At 63.7% G+C, this 24,303-nt stretch overlaps 2 protein-coding genes across 8 annotated transcripts in view; one reads left to right on the forward strand and one right to left on the reverse strand.

The window, feature by feature from the left end:
• COL9A3 (collagen type IX alpha 3 chain) lies at positions 1-17,085 on the forward strand. 2 transcript variants are annotated; one of them, XM_082743744.1, is made up of 32 exons: positions 1-151; positions 700-768; positions 1,932-1,967; positions 2,584-2,655; positions 3,171-3,224; positions 3,910-3,945; positions 4,177-4,200; positions 4,417-4,470; positions 4,826-4,879; positions 5,208-5,249; positions 6,247-6,303; positions 6,656-6,709; positions 7,247-7,300; positions 7,694-7,747; positions 8,010-8,063; positions 8,481-8,534; positions 8,957-9,010; positions 9,621-9,674; positions 9,763-9,816; positions 9,959-10,003; positions 10,100-10,153; positions 10,261-10,314; positions 10,771-10,824; positions 10,952-11,023; positions 12,035-12,070; positions 12,513-12,557; positions 13,278-13,310; positions 13,433-13,579; positions 13,727-13,781; positions 14,181-14,363; positions 15,386-15,463; positions 16,302-17,085. In XM_082743744.1, the coding sequence occupies exons 1-32, from the start codon at positions 80-82 to the stop codon at positions 16,490-16,492; spliced, it is 2,049 nt and encodes a 682-aa protein (XP_082599870.1). In that variant the 5' UTR covers positions 1-79; the 3' UTR covers positions 16,493-17,085. The 2 variants fall into 2 exon arrangements, with proteins under 2 accessions (XP_082599870.1, XP_082599871.1); XM_082743745.1 differs by lacking the exons at positions 15,386-15,463; positions 16,302-17,085 and adding an exon at positions 14,573-14,797.
• TCFL5 (transcription factor like 5) overlaps positions 17,083-24,303 on the reverse strand; it is a 14,018-nt gene continuing 6,797 nt past the window's right edge. For 2 of the 6 annotated variants that reach the window (XM_082743747.1, XM_082743746.1), the window contains exons 6-7: positions 24,041-24,289; positions 23,515-23,954 (exon numbers count right to left, since the gene is read on the reverse strand). In XM_082743747.1, the coding sequence (XP_082599873.1) occupies positions 23,751-23,954; positions 24,041-24,289 (453 nt within the window). In that variant the 3' untranslated portion in view covers positions 23,515-23,750. Of the gene's footprint in view, positions 17,849-22,119; positions 22,830-23,514; positions 23,959-24,040; positions 24,290-24,303 lie in introns of those variants that run through there. The other 4 variants (XM_082743750.1, XM_082743749.1, XM_082743748.1 and 1 more) reach the window with 3 other exon arrangements.

Here is a 24,303-nt window from a genome sequence, read left to right on the forward strand (position 1 = left end):
TCCGGCCCGCTGCCCGCCCCGCCCGCCGCTCTGAGCCCCTGCCGCCACCGCCAGCGCCGCTCAGAGCGCGAGCACAGCCATGGCCGGAGCCGCCACGCTGGTCCTGCTCCTGCTGGGCCAGCTCCTGGCCGCCACCGGGAGCGAGGCACAGGTGAGCGCGGGCCGGAGAGGTGCGCCAGGCTCGCACTGGAGATGGGCGGCCCCGGGGGGGGGGGGGAGGCTGGGGCTCTGAGATGGGGCATCGAGCGGTCCGGCCCTGGGACCACCGTGGGCCAGCGAGTGAGCCTGGAACTCAAGGACCCTTGGAGACCCGGACCTGAAGCCCATGGCCGCCCTCACCCCCATGGACACCGAGACACCTCAGGAACGAGCCCAGGACGGTGCCTTGTCCTCGCCTGGCCGGGTCAGCCACCGCCACCAGAGAGGCACAATGTCGCCTTTGTTCCCTGAGGCTCCCGTGGGGCAGTGGCCAGCCCCTCCTGGCCTGAAGATGAAGGCCACAGATCCTGCCGGCCTGAGGCTTTGGGGGGTCTCCAAGGCAGGCTTGGGTCGGGGGCCCCCCGGAGCCAGGCCCCAGCGCCGCTCCTGACCCAGGAAGAGGGGACACTCTTGTTGGGCTGACCCGGGGCTGGCCAGTGGGACCTGCACCACGGGAGACGGGGGAGGACACAGCTGCATAACGACGTTTCTGCGTTTCAGAAAGTGGGACCTCAAGGACCCCCTGGCCCCCAAGGGCCACCTGGAAAGCCAGGCAAAGATGGCATTGATGTGAGTTGGGAGAGGGAGGGGCGGGGAGGGTTCCGTGGGGTTCTAGTCCAGCCCCAACTTCCCTGAGCCCCCAGACCTGATGGGGACAATACCAAGCCCCACTTCCCAGGGCAGGGACAAAGTGGGGAAGGGGTGTGGGTGGTTCCTGCTCAGGGTTCGCCCCACCGGGATTGTGTCCCCAGAGCAGGGAGGGGTGCTGCACGTAGACTCTGCACTGGAACTGTGGGTATTGAGGTGTGTGTCTCCGGGTCCCCAGAGGGGCCATGGCAGTGGAGGTGCAGGGCCTGTCCCTCTGGGTGGGTCTTGGAGGCCGCTAGGGGCGGGAGCCAGCTCCGGAAGGGGCTGGGCGTGGGAGCTGGCTCTGCCCCCGAGACGGAGTCCTCCGTGGGTGTCCCAGGACTATCTGGGCTGAACCCCCAATCCAGCCACCTCCATGAAAGGTAGGGGCCTGCTCCAGGCCTCTCCTCACCTGTAATGTACTGCGGGAGCACCCCCGCAACTGGGCCTCAGCCTCTCTGGGTCCCCCAGGCCCTGGATGGCCCCAAGTCTCCTACCCACCCCCGCCCTGGCCGACCTGGACCCATAGGGCGCTCAGCAACAGCCCTGCAGGGTGGAGGCAGGGAGGGCTGGGACAGCTCATGGCTGGCCCCCACGCCCCTCCCATGGGGGCTGGGCCCCGGCCCCCCATAAGACTCCCAGGCTGATGGGAGTCAAGTTGAGTCTTTCCTTCCGGGGAGGGCTCCCCTTAAAAACGTTGCAGAGCGTCGGCTGGTCGTGGGTGGGAGGGGGCTGGGGGCTGGGGGGCCGCCTTGAGCCTCTGAGAGTCTTGGGGGACTGCCACCCTACATCAGGCAGGAGCAGGAGGCCTCTCAGTGCCCACAGCCCACCTTCCGAAGCTTCTCAGGCTGGTGGGTGCTGGTGGGGGGCTGCGGGACCCGTTCCCTCTGCCCTCAGAACCCTGCTCAAAGGTCTGTGGGCCTGTAGGGGCGGCGTCCCCAGGGTCCATCTCTGCCTCCCCAGCCCCCACGTCTAGCCTGACCCCAGAGGGGAAGTGCCCCCCAGATGTGCATGAGGTGGGGATGCTCCCGTGTCATCTCCAGGGGCCTTCTAGGCCCGGGTTATCAGGAGACACTGCTCACATGCGGGTGTCTTCCCTTGTGCAGGGAGAAGTTGGGCCTCCGGGTCTGCCTGGGTCCCCGGTGAGTGTCCAGCTCCGGTGAGGGGAGGGGTGGACCTAGAACAGAGGGGTCATTGACATCCCTTCCGCCACCCCTGGCCCTGGTTACCTGCTGCGGGGAGGTGGGGTGCGGGGGGCTCCAAGGGCTCAGAGCAGAGGTCTGGCCAGGAAGCGGGTGGGAGGGGGTGTGTGGGATTCAGCGGGTCTCTGGGTAGAGGGTTCGGCTTGGACCCGCTTGGAAGCTGTCCTTGGCCAGGCAGGCCAGGTCCCACAGCGAGCTTCCCCGGAGCTGTTCAGGCTTGGATGCTGAGGGTCCGGGGGCACACGGGCGGTCCCACAGAGGGACCCACTGGCCCTTCGCTGGGGCGGCCAAAGCAGCTGGCCAACACAGCATCCTGGTGAATGTGCTGCCGGTGTGACTGGGGGGAGTGGGGGCAGCTGGGGAGGGCCGTGGGCGGGGGCCCGCGAGGGGGTCGCAGGAGCGCAGGCGGGGCGGGCCTCTGGGGGACGGGAGCCAATCTCTACTGCTGGGCGGGGCCCCAGCTGGAAGGCGCTTCTCTCATTGGTGAAGGCCACGGGTCTGGGCGGGACCTGCTCTCACGCCTCTGCTCGCCCCCCACCCCGCCCCCTTCCTCCAGGGACCGAAAGGGGCCCCAGGGAAGCCGGGGAAGCCGGGAGAGGCTGGGCTGCCGGGACTGCCTGGCGTGGACGTGAGTGTGCCTGCCCCTCCCCCCGCCCGCTCCCCTCCCGAGAGCCCCCTTCTGCGCTGCCCCTGCCCCGGGCCTGGACTTGGAGGGGTTTGATCCGGGGGCCGAGTTTAATTGCTGTCCTCCAGCTGTGCCTGCCCTGTCCCCGCGGGTCTCCGGAGGTCCCCCAGCAGGGCTCCGCTGGCCTTCAGCCCAGACCCTTCAGCGCCGGCGGGAACGGCTGGCGGAGACCCAGCCGCGCCACGACGGAGGGGAAAGTGCTCCTGCTGGTCCGGGAGCAGACGGGCCTCCTCCTCGGAGCCCCAGGCTGGGCTTTGTAGGGACCGGAGCAGGGGCTCCCAGACAAGTGGGCCCCCCAGCTGCTCGCCCTCCAGGTGGACGGCAGGCGGGCCGGAGGCCAAGGGGCCACAGCTAGGCCTTTGTCAGCCTCTGGACCCATTTTAGTTGGGAAAGCGTGCTCTGTGGGGCCTGTCTTCCCCGTGTGGCCCCTCGAGCCCTCCCTCTGCCTCTTTCCGCAGGGCCTGACCGGCCAGGATGGACCGCCCGGCCCCAAGGGCGCGCCTGGAGAGCGGGTCAGTGCTGCTGCCAGAGTGTGGGTTCCACTGGAGGGGGCGGGGGAAGCCCCCGGTTTGCGGTGCCGCTGGGCCCCGTGTCTGGAGGGAGGCAGAGGGTGCAGAAGTGGGCACAGGGTGGTGAGGAGCCAGCCCACCAAGCCCCACACTGGCCTCTGGTCACGGTTGTCCTCAGGTTCATACCGGGTTCGGGAGCGGGGATGACCCAGCCTTCCCGGCCTCTGCTTCCTGGGAAGAGGGGCGGTAGGGGCTCAGCTTTCCGGAGGGAGCCCAGGGGGGCAGGGACATGGGTAGGGAGGGGGTCTCCACTGCCAGGACCGTGTCTTCTGGACGCAGAGGAGCAGGAGGCACTGGCTCTCCGGGGTCCCCGGGCTTCCTTGGCAACCAGAACCGGGCATGGGGCCCTCCAGTGGGGGCTCCGGGAGCCCTGGGGCTGGGCCTTCTTGTTGGCCTGGCCTACCTGTGCTGCTTTCTGTGTCCACTTCCAACAGAGTCTGGACTTTTCTCAGCAGGATTGTTGACAAAGACCTGTCCCGGGCCCCTGGGGCATCCGGGGTTCCCCCTAGGCCTCAGTCTTCCGTAAAATGGAGACCCCTTTCAGAGTGGGGGAGGGGAACAGCTGTGCTCTCGGAGACCTGGGAGCCTGGGCCCAGCCTGCTCCTGACACCCTGGTTTCCTTCTATAGGGAAGTCTGGGACCCCCAGGGCCTCCCGGGCTGGGGGTAAGTATCGCTTCCCCTGCAGCAGGACTGACCAGCGTGAGGGGGCCCTCCGGGAGCCCTGGGAGGCAGTGTCCAGCTCTCTTGTCCCTGGACCATGCCCTCTCTCCCCCAGGGAGGGTCACCCCCTGAGGGCTTGCTCCCTGCACCCCACCAGTCTTAGGGGAAGAGGTGGGTTGGCAGGCAAAGCCGTCCAGTCCCTGGCGAGTTCTGACTCAGTGCTTGGCATTGCAGGGCAAAGGCCTCCCCGGACCCCCGGTGAGTACTGACCGCCCTTGCACCCCAGCCCCCAGCAGGCCAGCAGCGCACAGGGCTAAGCTGGCTGCCAGGTCCCAAACCAGGGCTGTGGCTCTGGTCCTCCTTAGGGGCAGCTGCCTGGGTTCCTGTTCCGAGGGGGCAGACCAGCACTGTGTGGGGTCCTCAGAGCTCTGCGGGTGCAGACCCCCGTGTCTCTCTCCCTCCCCCCCGCCCCAGGGAGAAGCAGGAGAGAGCGGCGTCCCAGGTGGGATGGGTCTCCGGGGCCCCCCGGTGAGTGGCTGCCTCTGACCTTGCCCCATTGCTCAGAGCAGGGGCCCTGCCTGTCAACAACCAAGGGCTTCGCCCCCTTTCTCCTGCCCTTCCCTCCCCCCCCCCGCTCTCCCCCCACTTTTCTTTTCTCTGTGGCCTGATAGAAGCCCTGATTGACCTTCAGGGACAAGGAGAGACTGGGCCTTGGGACGCACCTTGGACACCAGCACCAGGCCAGGGTGGGGGGAGGCTGGCAGAGTGGGGGCGTCCCGGTCAGGGCACAGGGGAGGGAGGCTTCTCTCTGGAAGTAGCTGGTCACCTCCCTGCCGGCGGGGGCTGGTTCTGCTCCACCTGACGTCATACCCCATACCCCCAGGGACCCTCTGGACTACCCGGCCTCCCTGGCCCCCCAGGACCTCCAGGACCCCCCGTAAGTATGGGGCAGGGGCCCCAGAGCTTCTTGGGGGAAGTGCCAGGCACAGTGGGCTTGACTCTCCTGCCCCCAAATCCATGCCCTGTAACTCTGGTCCACTCTCTGGATGTGCGTGAAGCCCAGGGCTGCGGTGGCTGGGTCAGCTGACGTGGGGATGGGCAGGGCTCGGGTCTGGTGACCATTCCGCCCCAAAGGCAGCTGGTATCTGTCCTTGTGAGTGCCCAGCACTGGCCACTGTGGGAGAGGCAGGGCCTGAGCCCCCTGGCAGGGCTATAGGGACTGGGAGTGGGGGGCAGCTTCAAAGTCAGCTGTCTTTGTGTTCCAGGGTCACCCGGGGGTCCTCCCTGAAGGCGCCACCGACCTTCAGGTAGGCGTTCACAGCCATTTCTGAAGGGGGCTGGGGTGCCTTGGGGACCCATGCGGAGAGTGGCCTGTTCCCCACCCACAGGAGGGCGGGGGTGCAGGCTGTGCAGGCGGTGCTGGCTCTGGGCACAGCCTCCCTGCACCCTGGCCGCACGAATCTGGGCTGAGAGAGAAGGGATTGTAAATGGGCCTGGGCCTCCGTGGTGCGGCCACATCCGGAGTGCCCAGCCACATGTGGCCAGTGTCTCCCACCCCGGCTGGCACGGACACAGGGTGTCCCCAGCACAGAAGGCTCTGGGCTAGTGCCTGGGACTCCCTTTTCTCTCCGTCTCGGAGGTGTGTCACTCCCAGAAACAGAGAAGCACGTCCGGGGTGGCCCCGGGTCCTTCTCCACGGCGCATGGCTGTTGGTGGATGGTTCAGCGTCTGGCTGGCGTGCAGAGGTCTTGGGCTCCTGAAGGAAGCTGCCCCACCTTGGGTCCAGAGGGCTTGACCAGCTGGTGTCCCAGAGGGAGGGCCCGGCAGGAGCAGCAAGGGCAGAGATGGATGGCACCGGGTCTGTGCCGGATCAGCTGTGGAATGATCGAGAAAATGCCATCCCGGGGCTTCACCATACCCCTGGGTGTGGACATCCCATGTGCGCCTGCAGGACACCTGTGCACGGAGGAGAAGCCCGGCCTGAAGTTGCCTGCAGGGAGCACAGGACTCAGGCCCCTCTGTGAAGCCGGTAGCCACTGTAGCTGGATGTCCGCTAAGAAAGGGGGTGCGGCTCTGAGCAGGAGGCCGCGAGGGGCCAGGCCGCCCAGGGCCGGCTCCCGGCAGGCCTCCCTGCACCCCGCACCCACACTAAATGAGACCCTGTCTGCGGTCCCAGGAGGCCCTGGTGTGGCCTGTGGTCCCTTTTGCTTGGTGGAAAAGCCCCTCTGAGGGCCCCTGGGCGCTGACCTTGGTCAGGTCCAGGGCTGTGTGGACCAGGGCTCTGACTGCTCTGTCTTCCAACAGTGCCCAGCCATCTGCCCTCCTGGCCCCCCCGGCCCCCCAGGAATGCCGGGGTTCAAGGTGAGCAGCGGCCGCAGGGTGACTGAGCCCCTTCCATGCCCCACAGGAGGAGGCAGCCTGGTCCAGTGTGGGCCTTGAGATCCCAAGGGGACTTGGGGGGACACAAGGGTCCAGAAAGTCTGCCAGTCCTTCCAGAAGAGGAGGAGGCCGACTTCCGGCCCAGCCTGGGGGCCTCGCTCTGTCCGCACCCCCCGTTCCCCAGTGGTAACCGGTGGGCACTGGCGTGGCCACCAGGACTGGGAAGCCCTGCCCCTCTTCACCAGGGTTTGCCCACCTGGGCTGGCGGCCATGCAGGCCCTGTTCGGGGCCACTGGGGGTGGGCTGTGACTTGCCGCCCACCGCTGGCTTTCAGGGACCCCCCGGCTACAAAGGGGAGCAAGGAGAGGTCGGCAAGGACGGCGAGAAGGTGAATGACGGCCCTGGGGGCGGCCGGAGGGAGGGAGGGTGCTCGGCCGGGGCTGGGGTCTGGGCGGGGCCCCAGGCATGGTGGGGGCGAGGAGAGAGTGCTGGCTGCATCTGGGGTGCACCGTGTACGGCCCAGCTGGTCAGAGCCAGGCGAGCTGGGCCAGGGTCCCGGGACACATCCCTGCCTGCCCCATCTCACGTGGTTCCCTGAGCTCAGGCGCCCCCTCCCCCAGGTGGATGGAGAAGTGTCTCCTGCAGGCTCCTGCCCTGCCCCTGCGGCCGCTCCCGTGGCTCCAGGGAGGCTGGCAGCATCTCTAGCCAGAGAGGCCACTGCATGGGCGGCAGAAGGGCCCACGCCAGCCGGGCAGGGGCGTCTGGGAAAGCCTGGGGGCCTCTCTGGCAGAGGGTCAGGAGCCTCAGGAGGCTGTGAGTGGGGCGATGGCCCCAACAGCATGGGCTTGGGGGTGGGCAATGGGCTCGGAGAGGTGCTGCAGGAGCCTGGGCTGATCCTGCTCGTACCCCTTTGTCTCCGCTGCAGGGCGATCCTGGCCCCCCTGGGCCTGCTGGCGTCCCAGGCCCTGTGGGGCAGCAGGTGAGGAGGGGGAGGAGCTGGACAGGGGAGAGGAGGTGGGATCGGAGCCCCTTGGACTGCCTAGGGCTGCAGGGGACGGTCCGCCAGGTCCCTGTGCAGGGAACTGGCCAGGGTCCTGCGTCTGCCAGGCTGCAAGTCCCAGGCCCCCTCCCCCGACCTGTGGCCCCCTCCCCCTCCCCTGTCCCCCTTCCAGGGCCTGTGGCCCTGCACCCCCCCCTTCGCCTGTGGCCCCCTCCTCCACCACCTTGCCCAGCCCCTCCAGGGCCTGGCCTGAGGTCAGGTGCTCCTAGGGAAGACTATAGGGCCCTCAGTGGCGCCCAGGGGGTATGCAGTCTTGGGGTGGGGGCAGAGGCTGCTGGCCCAAGCCCTGCCTTCCCAGCTCTCTCCCCACAGGGACCTCGGGGACTTCGGGGCCTGCCAGGGCCGGCCGGACCCCCAGGGGATCGGGTAAGTCTGGCCATCTCAGATCAGCCCAGGCTGTTGTGGGAGGCCACCTTCAGGAGGGGAGGGGCTGGGGGGGAGGCCCTGGAAGATGGGGGGGAAGCGGGTTGGGCCTCTGGGTGGCCAGTGAGGAGGGGCCTGCTGGGGGCTGTCTGGTTGGGGCTGCTGGAGCCGAGATCTTTCTGGATGGAGCCAGGGCCTCGGAGGGACGCTGGCCAGGCTCCAGACAAGAGGCCCAGATACCAGATACCCCCGCACTCCCTCACAGGGTCCCATTGGATTCCGAGGGCCGCCAGGGATCCCAGGAGCCCCGGGGAGAGTGGTATGTGTGCATCCGGGGTGGAGAGCAGCCAAGGCTTTCGGTCCCTCTCCTCCTCCTCCGCATGCCGGTGCCTCCCCCAGTCCCACTGGGCCGCGCTGGGCTGGCCCTCCCCAGGACTGAGTCCTCTCCAGGACCGAGTCCTCTCATGGGCCCATAGCCCTGGGCACACCTGAGCAGGTGGCAGTGGGCACACCGGGGGGGGCGTCGAGTGTGCTGCAAGAGCTGGTATCCTTCTGTCTGGACACTCACGGGGTGCGGTTGGCCCCTCTGGCCCCCGTGGTCCTTGGCAGCATCGGTCCTGCTCTTCTAAACACTTCTGGGGCCCGGCCCGGTCAGTCTCCCCGCAGGGCGGCTCTCCAACCTGCTCGAGTTGTTAACTTTCTGTTCCCCCACCCCCCTCGCCCCCTGTCGTTTCAGGGTGACAGAGGCGAGAGGGGCCCTGAGGGTTTCCGCGGCCCCAAGGGTGACCTTGTAAGTGAGAGAATCTGGCTTCTCCTGCTCCTTCCTCCAAACACCCTGATCTGGGCTGGGGCGGGGGGGGGGGGGGGGGGGGGGACACGCCCAGATGACACGTGCTGGGGCGGGGCTTGCCCTTTCCTGGGGGTGGTGCGTCCCTGGATAGCACCGGCCCACGGGGTCCGGGCAGTTCTCCAGGGGGCTCTAAGGAGCTCGTGTCTGGCGGCCGACGTGAGCATGGGATGCGAGGCTGGGTCCTGGATCCGCAGGCCTTTCCCCTGCTGTCGGGCTGGGCCAGCAGGGCCGTCCCCAGCCCTGAGCACGCAGGCCCCGGAGTCCACTGTCCCCGACGCGAGGCTGCCTGGGATTGAGGGGCGGCACCCGGGAGGTGCTTTCTCAGGCTCCCCCCAAAATGTTGCCAATTGTGTGTCTTTTAGGGCAGGCCTGGTCCCAAAGGCGTCCCCGGGGTAGCAGGCCCGGGTGGAGAGCCGGTGAGTACGCACGGCCACCCTGGCGCTGGGCGGAGGCTGGGTCCCTGCGCGGAGCACGGCGTGGCTGCCCGACCGGCCCACCCATCCCCTGGAGAATCCCTCTCCGACGGCAGGGCACCCCCGGTGTCTCCGTGGCACGGGGGCCAGGTGGAGGGTCTTTGTGTGCCCTGTGCCGTCCTGGCCTGGAGCCAGGAGGGTTCTGAGGGTTTGCGCGCGCTCAGCCCAGGCCTGAACCCCTCCCGTCCCCTCCTGACCCCGCCCGCGAGCACAGGCCCCCCGCACGCTCCTCCGGCCTCCTTCTCGGGGAAAGCAGGACGGAGGGAGGCCGCGAGGGGGTCGGGGTGCTCTCCTCCTGGCTCCCAAGCCTGTTCCATCACCTGTGAGCCAGGCCATGGGGGAGTGTCCCTGCGGGGATGTGGGTGGCAGCGTGTGGGACCCTTCACACTGCCCTTGGCCCCTTGCCATGCACCAGCTGCCCTCGGCTGCAGTCGGAGGGCTGCCCAGGTCACCGCGTGGGGTGGGGCGGCCTGGGGTCTGCTGACCCAGTGCGGGGACCGGGGAGGCGGGGAACGAGGGGCAGAGCAGGCCTCACCCCGTCCCCCGTCCCCAGGGTGTGCCGGGCAAGGACGGCCGCGACGGTGTGCCGGGACTCGACGGTGAGAAGGTTGGTGTCGGGCCGGTGGCCTGCGGGGCGGGGGATCTGCGGGATTCGGCTTCCCGGGCCTCAGCAGCCGGTCCCTGATCTCCCGCAGGGAGAGTCTGGTCGCAGTGGCGCCCCAGGAGAGAAGGGTCCCAACGGGCTGCCGGTGAGAGCTCGGGCTTCCTTCGGTGTTCCTGAGATGGGGGTCCACGCCCCTGGGTCCCCAAGCCGGGGCTTGTGCAGGGGAACCGGCCCTCTTTGGGGTGCTCTGCTGCGGGTTCCGCAGCCCTGACGTCTGACTCGTGCAGGGCCTCCCGGGACGAGCAGGGTCCAAGGGCGAGAAGGGAGAACAGGTATGTGGCTTCTTTGTCCTGGTGGGTGGGCGGGGGCAGCGCCGGGCCGGGCCGGAGGGGCCGTGTGGGCACTCAGGGCTCTCGCGTCCTGTGCAGGGCCGAGCTGGCGAGCTGGGAGAGGCCGGCCCCTCAGGAGAGCCCGGCATCCCGGTAAGTCCTCCCACCTTCCCCACCCCGCCCCACCCCTTCCCCACCTGTCCCCCACCCCCCAAGTCCACGGATTCCGCCGACACAGCGCTCCGCTTCTCCTTGTGCAGGGAGACGTTGGCGTGCCCGGGGAGCGTGGGGAAGCTGGCCACAGGGGCTCGGCGGTGAGTGAGGGACGCAGGGTGGCCCAGGGGAAGGGTGCCGCGGCATCACCACGCGACCAGGTTTCTGTGCAGGCTGGGAGGCCTTCTGGGTGCACCCGTGGGCTGACCCCGTGAAAGCCGAAAGACAGTGAGGGCCAAGCCCAGCTGGAGACCTCTGTGCCGAGGGACTAAGTCGCCACACCTGGCCTAGGTCAGCGGCCTGGTCTCGGCTCCACAAGATGCCGCCCTCGCCTCCATAGACGGACAGAGGGATCATGAGGACGCCGGCCCCACAGCCCTGGTTGTGGGTACCTGGGTCCCAAGACTGAGGCGTGGCAGCTGAGGGGAAGGCCGAGCTCTCCAACCCCAACTGCCCCCCCCACCAGGGCTCCCACGTCTGTCCGCAGCCTCCGGGCCCGACGGCCAGCGTCCCCGGGGCAAGCAGAGCAGAACTCACTCCTTCCCTTTCTCTTTCAGGGCGCTCTGGGCCCACAAGGCCCTCCTGGAGCCCCTGGTATCCGAGGCTTCCAGGTGGGTGAGGTTTGGGGCCAGGCTTTATGCCCAGTGAGCCCAGGGGGGCCTGCTGGGCAGGGGGGTGGGGGGCGGTGTCCCCGCCAGGCTCCCCTGTGGGTGCTGACAGGCTGGTCCTTGTCTGTAGGGCCAGAAGGGCAGCATGGGAGACCCTGGCCTGCCGGGCCCCCAGGGCCTTCGAGGTGGCACCGGGGACCGGGTGAGTGGCCGTTCCCTGTTGGGGGGTCCCCGCCCCCATTCTCCATCCGAGGACCCACGCGGTGCACCTGCCCGCTGCTGGCGGGCCCCCGTGGAACCCAGGGGAGGCCCAGGGCTTCATGTTTTGGGTTTTCGAGGATTGCTTGATGCACTTTAGATAAGCGAAGCCCCGGCTCTAGGCACCGTTAGGCCTCACTGCTTCTGACCGTCCTGGGCGCCCTGTGCCCGTCGGGACGTTTGCTGTAGGGTCCCTGTCGTCTGGGGATGGTCAGGGCAGCCTGGAGCCCTCCTCAGATGTGTGCTCAGGTCCCACGATGGCCGGCTGGCCGCCAGACTTCACCGCAGGCGGGAGGCCGAGGAGCTGCAGGGGGAGGCAGGGGCAGGGGGCCCGGAAACCACGGGCCTGTGGCCGGACCGGGGGCCCTTCATCAGCCTCCAGGCAGGAAATCCCAGGCGTCTGGGGCTCGCGAACCGGGCCGGGGCCTCCCCGGGGGCTGTGCCCACCGGCTTTGCCTGAATCTTCCCGCCCCTCGCTGCACGTGGCCTCCACTGTGGTCGGGGCGGCCCGTCTCTGCCCCTCGGGCAAGTTCTCACTCTGCTGCTGTTGGAGCAGATGGGCAGGTGTTATTTCCATGTTTTGTGAGCAATCCTGGCAGTTCCTCCAGACCCGTCCCTCGTCTCCGGGTCCTCTGGGAAGGTGAGGAACACGAGCTCTGGGCGCTGTGACGCGGCAGCTCCGTGTGGGCAATGACCCGCGCACGGCCCACAGTACCGGGAGCGACGCCAGATTTGAGGCCTGGGACACAGTCACAGCACCGTGGATGCGATGCTCCGGGGCCCCCAAGACCGTTTTTCCGGAAGATTCCAGAGACGGGCATGCACAGAACAGTGCCACGGACAGGGAACGCGCCCGGGGAGGGCCTGCTTTCCCAGCCCCGCCGTGCTACGCAGCTTGGAGGGGCCGCCTCAGGGATCCCCGAGCTCCCTCTAACACTGACCTTCTCTGTGCCAGGGCCCAGGAGGAGCCGCCGGCCCTAAGGGAGACCAGGTGAGTGGACGCCCAGGGGTCAGGTCCCTTCTTTTTCCCTCCCTCCTCCATTACCTGCTCTCTCTCGTGCCTTCTGAGCAGCGGGGACCGCTCTGGACAGCGAGCCCCAGCTCCCAGCGAGGGGGTGCTCCCGCTGACCTTCTGGGAATGGGCCTTGTCGGGGGCAGTGGAGTCTGGGCCCCAGGACTGTCTGCAGAAGGCGCACTCTCTCAGGAAAGGCTCAGGGGCCGGGCCTGTGACCTCTGGGGGCTCCTGGCCCTCTTCGTAGTGGTTGAGGGCCTAGAGTAAGCCACAACCCCCTGAGATGCTGCTTGGCAAGAGAGGGTCCGTGTGTCCTGCTGGTCTCTGCAGTCAGCCGGCATCCCCACCCTGGGCCTAGGGCTTGGGGACTGGCGCCCGAGCTTGGAAAGCCGCTCTCTGACCTTGGGGCGTGTGGTTTCAGGGCGTCGCAGGTTCCGATGGCTTTCCTGGGGACAAAGGAGAGCTGGTGAGTGGGATTAAATCGGCCTCGCTTTTGTCAACAGCTGAGAATAAATCAGTCCCATTTGCGGGGTGGGGGTGCCGTCCGCAGCTCCGGGCAGCGCGGGGAGCCCCAGGGACCCTGAGGCTGCGGGCCCCATGGCTGTAGCCAGGACAAGCTCGGCTGCATGTGCGCGCGCACGCACGGGTCCTTCTGCGGAATTCCTGGACAACTCTGACCAGCTGCACCCCGGCCTTGGCCCCCCGCCCTGGCCCCCCGCCCTGGCTCCCAGCCCTGTCAACCTGATGGGGGCAGCCGTGCCTGCCGGCTGGGATCCCCTCAGTGGGGGACCACGGCCCTCCGCACGTGCAGCTGGGAAGCTTCCAGAGGACGCGGTTGGAGAAGGGGACTGTAGGCACAGAGAGGTCCAGACGTCCGTTGCTAGAGCGAGTTGGCGATGGACACGGGGAACAAAGTAAACGCGTGTAACGAGACACGCCGAGCGGCTACTGAAAACACTCGTTAGGAAAATAAGTCACAAAATCGTCCGTGCGGAGAACACAGTCCCAGCGAGAGAAGAACTACTCAGGATGGTGAAAGGAAGTCGCCGCTTCACGTCCTGAGGCAGCCCCGAGGGTGGTTTCTTGGCGGTTCCCCACCTGCCCCCTGTCCCCCCCGCACCAGCCCTGCCCTTGGGAAGCGAGTGCCCGCCGGCTAACAGTGCAATGGACAACTGCTCTCTTGCAGGGTCCCGGTGGTGCGGTCGGACCCAAAGGAGAGGTAAGTGGCCGCCAGCTGTTCCAGCAACAAAGTCCAAAGGAGATGCTGGACCGGCCTGCGGCGGTGGAGCGGCAGCTGCTGGCCGCTGCGCACTCCGACCTGCCTTGTCCGGTTTCCTCTAGTCCGGCAATCGAGGGGAGCTGGGCCCAAAGGGCATCCAGGGTCCCAACGGCACCAGAGGCGTCGAGGGCCTCCCAGGCCCGCCCGGCCCCGTGGGCTTCCCAGGAGTACAAGGCCTGCCTGGCATCACCGGGAAGCCCGGAGTCCCGGTACGTCTTTCCCTCTGTTGAGGGTGGTGTTGGCCGGCCTTGGTCACTTTTCCGAGACCGATGTGGGGTGGGGGGCCGCGTCTAAGGGAGCCGTCTAAGGGAGCCGGCTGCCCCCATCTGCTGCCGCACTGACGGGGTGAATTTCAGGGGCGAGAAGCCAGCGAACAGCACATCCGGGAGCTGTGCGGAGGGATGCTCGGTGGTGAGTGCCCTCCACCCCTGCGCACCCCGGCCTCCTCCACCTCTCCCCTCCCTGGGGGGTGGCTAGTCTCCATCTGCGCCCGGCGGGGGCTCCCTCCCCCGGCTTCAGCACAGGCGGGGGCACAGGGGGCGGGTCTAGATGTCTGGGTCGCCGTCAGCAGGGACGGAGACCTGCGCCTTCCAGCCTTCACAGACGATGCGGCCAGCTCTTGGCCACTTTGCGCCCCAGGATTTGTAAGGAGTCCCCCCAAAATGAGCATCTCCTCCTGGGCACGCGGGAAAGGGAGCAGTATCAGGGCTGCGCCCCGAAGAGAGTTAGGTGCCTCGATCTTTTCTGCCTCGGGGGCGGCCTTTGCTGATCCTCCTCGAGTAAGCGCCTGCATCTTTGTTTTTCCAAAAGAACAAATCGCACAGTTAGCCGCCCACCTGAGGAAGCCTTTAGCGCCCGGATCTGCAGGCCGGCCTGGTCCAGCGGGGCCCCCAGGTCCCCCAGGACCCCCGGGCTCCATCGGCCACCCCGGTGCCCGAGGGCCCCCTGGATACCGTGGTCCCACCGGAGAGCTGGGAGACCCGGGGCCCAGAGGTGAGTGGGCCGCGCCGTCCTCTGTGCGGCCCGGTTAACCCCTTCTTCATGCCGCGGGCCCCACGGACACCCTCCGAACAGCGGTCGGGGGCGGGGGCAGACAAAATGTGAGGGACGAACAGCGGGAGCTCGATCACCCTTAACCGCATCCGACCCTGAAAAACTGACGCACGCGAGCGCTCCTGTGGTAAAAAGCACCAATCACACAGAACTCCCTCGGAAGCGCTGGGAAGTGCAGTGCAGAAACCGCATGGCCTCATGGCTGGGCCCCGTTGCTGACAGGGTCTGTCCCGGCCCCCGCCGAGCCGCAGCCGCGGACGCTCTGGCCCATGGAACCGGGCCTCGTGGGTGACACGAGTGGGAACTCGTGGACACTGGGCTTTTCCAAAACGGCCTTTAACACGCACCCCTGTCCGAGTGTGCACCGTGTCCCCGGCCCCAGTTCTGGACTTAGAGCTCGGCATTCCGGTCCGCGCCGGCTTACTGATCCAGGAGTTCTGTTTCTAAGAAACAGCATAAGAAAACTGTTTCTGAGAGAAACTTAACTGTGATTTCCTTTCTTCCTTGGTGAGACAAAGTTTACTGCAAGTCCTTCCAGAATGAGCAGGGCCGCTGCCCTTGTATTCGAGAAACTCCGAGGCTGAACAGTTTCCTCCCTGGAGACAAACACATCTTCGCAGATGCGGCGTCGGTCCTGAGGTCACGGTCCCACGGTGTGGGGCGGCCGCAGGACGGCTGCAGGCTCTGAGCGTCTCCGGTGCCGGCTCGGGGCGCGAGGCCCTGCTGTCATCCAGCAGAAGGCCGCGAGCGGGATCTGAAGGCCTTTCGGCCTGTTACGAGCTCCCTTCCGAACGGGCCTCCATCGTCCTCTCTCCCCGGGGGTCGTGTTGCTTCTCTGAGTGTTTTCACTTCAGGAGAACACTCACCAGGCGGAGCCCTGCCCGTCAGAAGGCGGGTGACACGCTGGTGGGTCCCTCCTCGAACCCCAGCCGGGTCCTCACACGTCCGGTGCTTTCCGACAGGGGCCCCAGGAGACAGAGGAGACAAGGGTGCGGCGGGCGCGGGACTGGACGGGCCGGCTGGGGACCAGGGGCTGCAAGGTGGGTGCCGGTCACCGGCAGCTTTCCCAGGGCGTTGGGACTTGACCCGGGGCTGCATCTGGGTGGGGAACGCGTGTCACGATGTCTTTCTCTGGGTGAAGCCGTCTCAGATGGTCGGGAACAGTCAGGAACCGTCAGACCGACCCGTCCGAGCGATACCGGGTCTGGGCGGGTCTCGTCACACAGAGTCAGTCAGTTTCCGCTCGGTGAGAGCAGGCTGGCGTCGAGGTCAGTTACATTCCAGAATTCCCTCCGAGTTGGCCCACGTGTATCCTGAGGGTTTAGTGTCCAATGAGGAGCCCCCAGGCCCCGCGGTGCAGCCCGGGCCAGCCTCAGGACACCTGAGTCCCCTTGCACAGCCTTCCACGCGCCCCCACACCGTGGGCCGGGCGGAGACCACGTTCCAGTCCTCCCTGAGCACCCAGAAGGCCTCTCCTCCCCCGGCCCTTGAGGCCGCACCCCGGCTCCGTGCCCCCCACCCCCAGCTGCCCTATCCTGCTCCACCTACCCAGGGGGCCCATCCCCAAGGTACGCGCCCCACAGGGCTCCCGCGCAGGCCATGCCGACTGTCACCTGTCCCCACTCACCAGGCAGCCCTGCAGCCCCACCCCCGGCTTGGCTCTCTTCCCTCGGCTCCCCGGGAGCCCTGCTCCGGTCTGAGGTCTGAGCCGAGGCACTGGGGACAGGCCCCGGGCCCCACCTCCTCCCCGCCTCATCCTCTGCCCTCATCCCCGCCGCCCACAGTCTTGAATAAGCCCCACACAGAAGGGCGCGGGGCGGGAGGCTCAGTGGCTGTTCTAGGCTTAGGTCGACACTCCCCTTCCTGCTGCGTCTCCAGGACCGCAGGGTGTGCCTGGCGTCAGCAGAGACGGCCGGGACGGGGCCCACGGCGAGCCCGGGCCTCCAGGTGATCCTGGCCTCCGCGGTGCTGTCGGCGCTCAGGGGACCCCCGGCATCTGTGACACCTCAGCCTGCCAAGGAGCCCTGATGGGAGGCGGCGGGGAGAAGTCAGGTTCTAGAAGTTCCTAACACCTAACCGGAGGAAGCGAGAAGCCAGTGCCGACGCCAGCGGGGAGCCCCGGAAGGACGCGAGGAGCCGCAGCGCTCTGGGGGCGGGGGGGTGGCGACACATGGCATCCAGACGGCCCTCACGGCCCTCCTGGCCTCCCCTCGTGTTCTCAACGGCAGCGACCGGACACTTGGTCCCTGAGAGTGTCCTTCGTCGACCTGTTGTCCGGAGCCGTCCCTAGCGCATTTACAACTGCCCGTCAGCGGTCACCGCGCACCTCAGACATAGGCCCAGGTGTGCCAGCTGGACCCCAGCCCTGAGAGGGGGACGGGGCACATGCACGCGGAGGCCTGGAACGGCCGCCCGTCCGCACCACACTCGTGTGAGGACTGAGAGCGAATCCCCTAAGACGGCAGATGGACCCAAGCGACCCCAGTCTAACAAATAAAGGGTTTCATGTACGGCACCCCCTCTACATGGTCTGGTCTGATTTACCTGCTTCTTTCGTGTGCAAACTGTCTCCGAGTAAATGTTTCTTGAAGGGGAGTCTGTACCGCGAGCAAACCCACTATTATCTGTTGTGATAAATAAAGCCACTCGTGTGAAAACCTCAGTTCCAAACACTAGTTTATTACACACCAAGTAATGACTCTGAATATGAAAATGAGGGCATTGAAGGAATCCACGGTGACAATATCTCCTTTACGGGCAAAAGTGGCTTCAAAGGGAGTCTCTGGAAAATGTCCAGCGACAAGGCTGGACACGGACCGCGTCACAGAACACGGTCCCGTGTCACCGGAAGTCAGCACGGGGAGAGAGAAACAAGGGAGTAAAATCTCCAAACTACTTCTAATCAAGAACAATTTAACTTGTTCCAATCGCTAAGTGGGCATATTTAAAATGTAAATAAAATAAGTAAAAAGCGGTGCACCTTGGAAGACTAAGGAAATTACAAAGGATGTTAATTTTTGAAGTTATCATGTTAAGAAAACATGATGGAATCAGGCGGATAATTGAAAAGTTTCTTGCTAATTGTCAACATGTCTTCATCCCCAAATGGTGTAAGAGGACACGAAAGGCTAAGGATTTCGTTCTAGACAAACATCTCTACAAAACGTGCTGTGATGTCCCCGCGGAGGCCCCTCAGCTGGACTCACGTCCCCCAGAGCCAGATCGCCGGGGCTCCAGGGCCGCGCGGACGCTGGGGGCCCCGGGCAGCCGCCGCCACTGCCGGAACTGGCGGTCCCTTCCTGTCACTTGACGTCCATGGCCGGGCTGCTCTGTAGGCTCTCCTGCGCAGGACGGGCCGCCAAGGAGTCCGGTCTGGTCAACTTGAGCCTTCGGCCAGTCTTACCACAAAACACACTCTCAAATTCCTGAAATTGAGAAAGAACCATTAATGCTGTGAATTTACGGACTCAAACTATCTCAAAACAGACAAGGCTGGGGACGCCTGTCCAGCTCAGCGAGTGGCGGTGGGCAGCTCTTGGATCCTGGGTCGTGAGTTCAAGCCCCACGCTGGGGGTAGAGATTACTTAAGATGAATAAATAAGATTACAAAAAATTAAAAATACACCAAAGGTTGAAATTATGACCTAAACTACTTCAAAAGATGGAACGTGTCATCCACAAACTCACGTCACCTCTTGTCAGGGGTGTGCGGGGTGAAAACAGGGATTCAAACGTTTTTCTCAAAGAGTCACATTTACACCTACGATTAATTTTCCAATAATTCCTGTAATACCCATCCATATTAAAAGGCTTCTTTACTTAAAAACAAACACCTACACTTGTGTTTTCTACCACAGTAAACTCTGCACGCTACTTAACCATTCTCACGCGTGTGCGCGCGTTTGCCGGGCCGGCTTCCTGCAGCATCACTGCCGTCTCCCTGCAGAACTTCCATCACCACTAGACACACCGGGCCCATCACTACCCCGGGCACACGGCGGGAGTGATGCCAGCGGCGGGCTGGCATCAGGGGTCGGCTCTGGAAGCTGGGGCTCCCGCAGAGCCCTGTCCACCGCGGCCCTTGCTCCTGCTCTCTGCCTCTAGGCACTTAGACAAGTCCCGGGCTTCACAGCAGGGTCAGACTGGCCGTTTCCTGAGCGCGCCGGGCAGCCCCAAGCTCACAAAAGGCGAGAGCAAGCACATGGCCTGATCTCCTCAGCCTCTGGGAAACAAAGATCGGGGTACGCGAAATGTACAAGGCGGGAAAGGCCACGGCACGGGGGTTCCATCTCTTCAGTCAAAAGAGGATGCGGGGGGAGGGTGCCTGGGTGGCTCAGTGGGTTAAGCCTCTTCAGCTCAGGTCATGATCTCAGGGTCCTGGGATCGAGCCCCGCATCGGGCTCTCTGCTCAGCGGGGAGCCTCCTTCCTCCTCTCTCTCTGCCTGCCTCTCTGCCTCCTTGTGATCTCTGTCTGTCAAATAAATAAATAAAATCTTTTTAAAAAGGACAGGGCGGAAAGGAGGAAGCCATCGTGTACTCAGCGATGTTGAGCACCACCAACCAACGTTCGGCTGGACAGCTTCTGGATCCTGACTCAGGGGAGTGGGCAGCACAGAGACGGCTGCAAGCCCTTCGGGGCGTCTGGATGCGGCGTGGCTGTTTAACCACGTGTCAACATTCAGAGATGCCCTTGAGAATGAAACCGAGAGATCTGCGGAAGGCTTTAAACCACCCACCGAGGGCCACAGGACGGGGCACTAACACGCCCTCGTGCCCGAGGAACACTGGAGCTCTGTGCTCTGCTCTCCCCATGTCTGTGCATGGATACGTTTCCGTAATTCTTTTTTTAAAGCATAACATTCTTTTTTTTTTCTTTTAAGATCTTTTTTATTTATTTGACAGAGATCACAAGTAGGCAGAGAGGCAGGCAGAGAGAGAGGGAGGCAGGCTCTCCGTGGAGCAGAGAGCCCGATGCGGGGCTCGAACCTGAGACCCTGAGATCATGACCTGAGCCGAAGGCAGAGGCTTTAACCCACTGAGCCACCCAGGCACCCCTAAAGCATAACATTCTTAAAAACTAAATTTACGTTTATAGATTTTCTATTATGGTAAAAAAAATACAGAACATGAAGTTTTCCATTTCAGCCACTTTAAACGGTTTTACCCAGTGGCACTACCTGCACGGGGCCGTATGATCAGCACGGTTTCTGACTTTTCATCATCCCCCCCACAGACACTCTGTCCCCATGAGACACGGACTGTTGCCCTCCCCCACCACCCACCCCATGTCCCATTTTCTGCATACGAATTGGGACCACACAGAGGTTGGCACAGGAGCTGTCCTTCCATGAGCGGCAGCCTCGGGGGCACCCGGGCTGTGGCCGAACCACATTGTGCTGTCGGTGCACACGCTGTGCTTATCCACTCCTCTGCTGATGGACCTTTGGGGGCCTCCACGTCCAGGCTGCTGTGAACATTCCCAAACAAGTGTCCACCCGGATCCCCACCCACAAATGCAACAGCCCATCTGGCAATTCTGACTTTCTGAGAATTGTCACCCCATTTTGCACAGCAGCTGCACAGGGTTCTGCTCTGAGACCTGCGATTCCACCTGTCTGTCTGTCCGTCTGTGCGTGCCGGCCACACCCACTGGGCGCATGCGGCAGAGCCCCGTGGTTTGATCTGCATTTCCCGGACGATCAGGGATGTTGAGCATCTGCTCACGGACCTGTGGGCCATTTGTTTATCTTCTTTGGAAGAAGGTACTCAAATCCTTTGCTGGTTTTGAATCATGTTGTCTTTGTCACTGGGCTGTAGCGGGTTCCTCCTGGATTCACATCCACCAAGGGACACAGGAGTACCGCGCTGCACTGATAACACCAGGCCCACCAGCGGTGGCCGCAGTGCGCTTCCTGCCACCTGCACTCGGGCTATACCTGCTCAGATCTATTTTCTTCCCGAACTTTAAAGGGCTTGAGGGTCTAAGATGAGCCACATTTTGACAATTTCCTATGTATATCCTGACACTCAAAAGCCCAAAATGTAAAATATTTGCCCATATATGAGAAGGTAGAATTTACCTCTGAGAATAATAAAAAAGTAATGTAAAAGTCACAAAGAAGGAAACCGTCACTTCGACGAAGAAAGTACTCGAGACTACGGGAACGTCGTGCACACGACAAGGTGAGCGCCGGCGTCCACCCGGCTGTGCACACTTCTGCCAGCAGTGGGGAGCCCCGGTGCGGGCTGGGTTCCCCGGGGCCCCGGCACCTCCTTACCGGGGCCAGAGGCGAGCCGGCAGCCGCTGTCTCAGGGAAATGACAGAGTATCAAGGGAGTTTTACGAGTCAGAACACCCTGAGGTGACGCCTACACAAAGCTGATAGGCACGTTAGGTTTGTAAATATGAGAACGCCTGATAGAAAGAGTGACTTTGGGGGGCACCTGGCTGGCTCAGCAGGAGGAACGTGTGACTCTTGACCTTGGGGTCATGAGTTTGGGTGTGGAGATGAAATAAGTAAAACCAAACTTAAAAAAAGCAAATTTCTTTCTTTCCTTTTTTTTTTTTAAGACTTTACTTATTTATGACAGAGACACACAGCGAGAGAGGGAACACAAGCAGGGGGAGCTGGAGAGGGAGAAGCAGGCTCCCCGCTGAGCAGAGAACCCGATGCAGGACTTGATCCCAGAACCCTGAGACCATGACCTGAGCTGAAGGCAGAGGCTTCACCAACTGAACCCCCCAGGTGTCCCGAGAGCAAGGGTCTGAGTCGCTATTAATGGTCCCAACCCAACAAACGCAGAGCTCACCAAATGGACAATACATGTTTTTTCCAAATAAATACAGAACTTTTAAAAACTGACCACAGAAGAGGTCACAACGAAAGTCTCAGCAAACTTTCAAGAAACTGTTTCTTTATACAGACCATCTTCGCTTATGAAAACGTAATAAATAAATGTGAAAAACAGACCAAAAGCTTTTAAACTCAAGATGTCAGAAAGATTAAAACTACAAAAAAATAAAGAAGGTAAGCTTTCAGAGCAACATACAAGCAAATTACAACGGGAAAAAACACTACCGTGTGCCCTCCCACAAAAGCCAACAGAGCAGAACAAGACCAGAAGCCAGGACACCCACAGCCGCCGAGAGACAAGGGCACAGATGCCCCAACTCGGAAAGGGTAGGACCAGCCCACGGGGAGCGCCCGGCAGTGAGACCTGGGACCAGGGCCGTGGCCTGGCAGTGCCTGGCCGCAGCGCTGGTCCCAGGTCTCCGCAGGGAGGTTTTGCTCCTGCCGGGCCCACCCAAGCCATGTTTTTTTTTTTTTTTTTTAAAGATTTTATTTATTTATTTGACAGATCACAAGTAGGCAGAGAGGCAGGCAGAGAGTGAGAGAGGAGGAAGCAGGCTCCCCACTAAGCAGAGAGCCCGATGTGGGGCTCGATCCCAGGACTCTGGGATCAGGACCCGAGCCGAAGGCAGAGGCTTTAACCCGCTGAGCCACCCTGACGCCCCAACCCAAGCCATGTTTATACACGAGATATAAGACATGAGTTTTAACATATCTGGTCTCGGAATACATACAAAGACAGTTAACAGGTCTGCTGTGAGCTGAGTGCCGTCATCACTTACGGATGAATCATATTAATAACTCACCGCTAACAGGTACACCAGGCCAAACGTTAAATCATTTCCATTTTTGGTTTTTTTAAAAGATTTTGTTTATTTATCACAGAGAGAGACACAGCGAGAGAGGGACCACAAGCAGGGGGAGCTGGAGAGGGAGAAGCGCGCTGAGCAAGGAGCCCGATGCGGGGCTCGATCCCAGGACCCTGGGATCATGACCTGAGCTGAAGGCAGAGGCTTAACGACTGAGCCCACCCAGGCGCCCCAAATCATCTTCAAAAATATAAAAGCTTTTCTCCAAAGAAGACATCCGGGTGGCAACAGACACATGAAAAGCTGCTCAACATCACCCGGCATCATGAGCATCATCACGCCAGTCAGAACAGCCGGAACTGACCAGTCAGGAACGACAGACGCTGGCGAGGATGCGGAGAAAGGGGGACCCTCCCGCACCGTCGGCGGGGACGCAGGCTGGTGCGGCCACTCTGGACAACAGCACGGAGCTCCCTCAGAAAGCTGACAAGAGAGCTGCCTACGACCCAGCAATCGCTCTGCGGGTATTTCCCCCCAAGATGCGGACGCCGTGGCGCGAAGGGAGACGCGCACCGAGCGCCCAGAGCAGCGAGGTCCGCCGTAGGCGAGCTGTGCAAGGGACCGAGATGCCCTTGCACGGACGCGCGGACGGACGGGCAAGATGTGGCCACGGCGCCTCCGTCAGGGGACGAAGACCGGCTTTTGCATCGACGTGGTCGGAACCGGAGGGGATCGTGCGTGTGAACTCTGTGGAGCAGAGTCGTGTGGTTTCACTCCCACGTGGAATTTAAGAAAGAAAACACAGCAGCCAAGGAAAAAAAGAGAGAAGTCAAACAAGAAACGGACTCTTGTCCCATCTTGCAAGACGGCGGGCGGGAGAGCCGAGAAGGCGGGTGCGGCCCGAGGCGGGAAGGTAACGCGCAGGCGAAAGCGCCAGAAGGGGAAACACAGCCGCAGCCGAAAGCCCAACCCCCCTCGGCACGGGCAGGCGCTCCCCATCCGCCGCGCACGCCGGAGGGGCCAGAGCAGACCAGGCACTGGGCAGCTGAGTCCAGGCCTGGAAAGAGGCAGAAGGTTCGTGCAACTGTTGCAGATGCAGCCGGCGGTGACGAGGCCGGTCAGGGCTCCGGCGGGTAAACCTCGCGAAGCGCCGAGGTCTTCCTCCGGAGATGAGCCTTGCGGGCTGCTGAGCTGGGGGGGGGGGGTGACCTCCCAGCGAGCGCGTGAGCAGGCCGAGCCCGCATCCCCCGGGGACCACCGAGCCGGGCCCCGCCAGGCGATGCGGAGGCAAGAGGGCGGGTTTCCCTGCAGCCGCGCGCACCGGCTTTGCCACTTAGGCCTGCGCCTCTGGCCCTCCGTTGAACTCCGCGGTCGATCGCATCGGAAATTCGCCACCGCCACCCCTGCCCAAACCCGCAGCGTGAAAATCCCTGGAGCCTCGCTGACGCCTCCCGCGGGAATCTGCAGAACCCAGACGCGGAGGGCGAGAGCGTCGACACCGAGAACAGAAGCTGGAGGCGGCGGACGCGAGGCCGGGCGGACAGCCGCAGGCCCCGGACTCTGCCGTGGCGCAAGGCCACTGCTCCGTTCGGGGCCACGGCCGCTCGGTGTTTTCTCCCAGACAGACTTGGCCCTCACAAAGCGGCGTTCTAAATTCTTACAAAGAACCTAATTAAATACCTCATCCCTTAAGAAAAACAAAGAAACGGACTCCGCACTCCAGAGCCCACAGAGGGCCAGCAGAGCGGGCGCGGGCGGCGGCGGGGGCCGGGACGGGCAGGAAGGGGGACGCCTGTGCTGCCGACCTCCGGGCGGCGGCCGGACGTGCCCATCTGTCCTACACCTGCCACGGACACCATCATGCTGCGCTAACTGGCTGGAATCAAGAAAAAAAGCTTTAAAAAAATGCACAAGAACATCATTTTATTAAAATTCACAGCCTCCCTCGAACACATCACCTCAAACGCGAGCCGCAGGGTCACCGCAAGCCACTGGGAGGGAGCGGGACGCAAATGCCACTCTGAGACGCGGTCACACGGGCGATGCCGCGGTGTCCCGCGGAGACAGAGTGGGGCCGGAAACACAGCCGCGGGCCCTGCCCCGCGCGGTCCACATGCAGGAGGCTCTTTGGACAAGGCTTCGCATCGACGCGCCAACCTCAGCTCGGTCCCTGCCAGACGCCGCGACCACAGCAGCCACACGATGGCCTGGACAGGGAGCA

This window comes from Mustela nivalis (genome assembly GCF_964662115.1).
Source record: "Mustela nivalis genome assembly, chromosome: 8".
NCBI lineage: Eukaryota > Metazoa > Chordata > Mammalia > Carnivora > Mustelidae > Mustela > Mustela nivalis.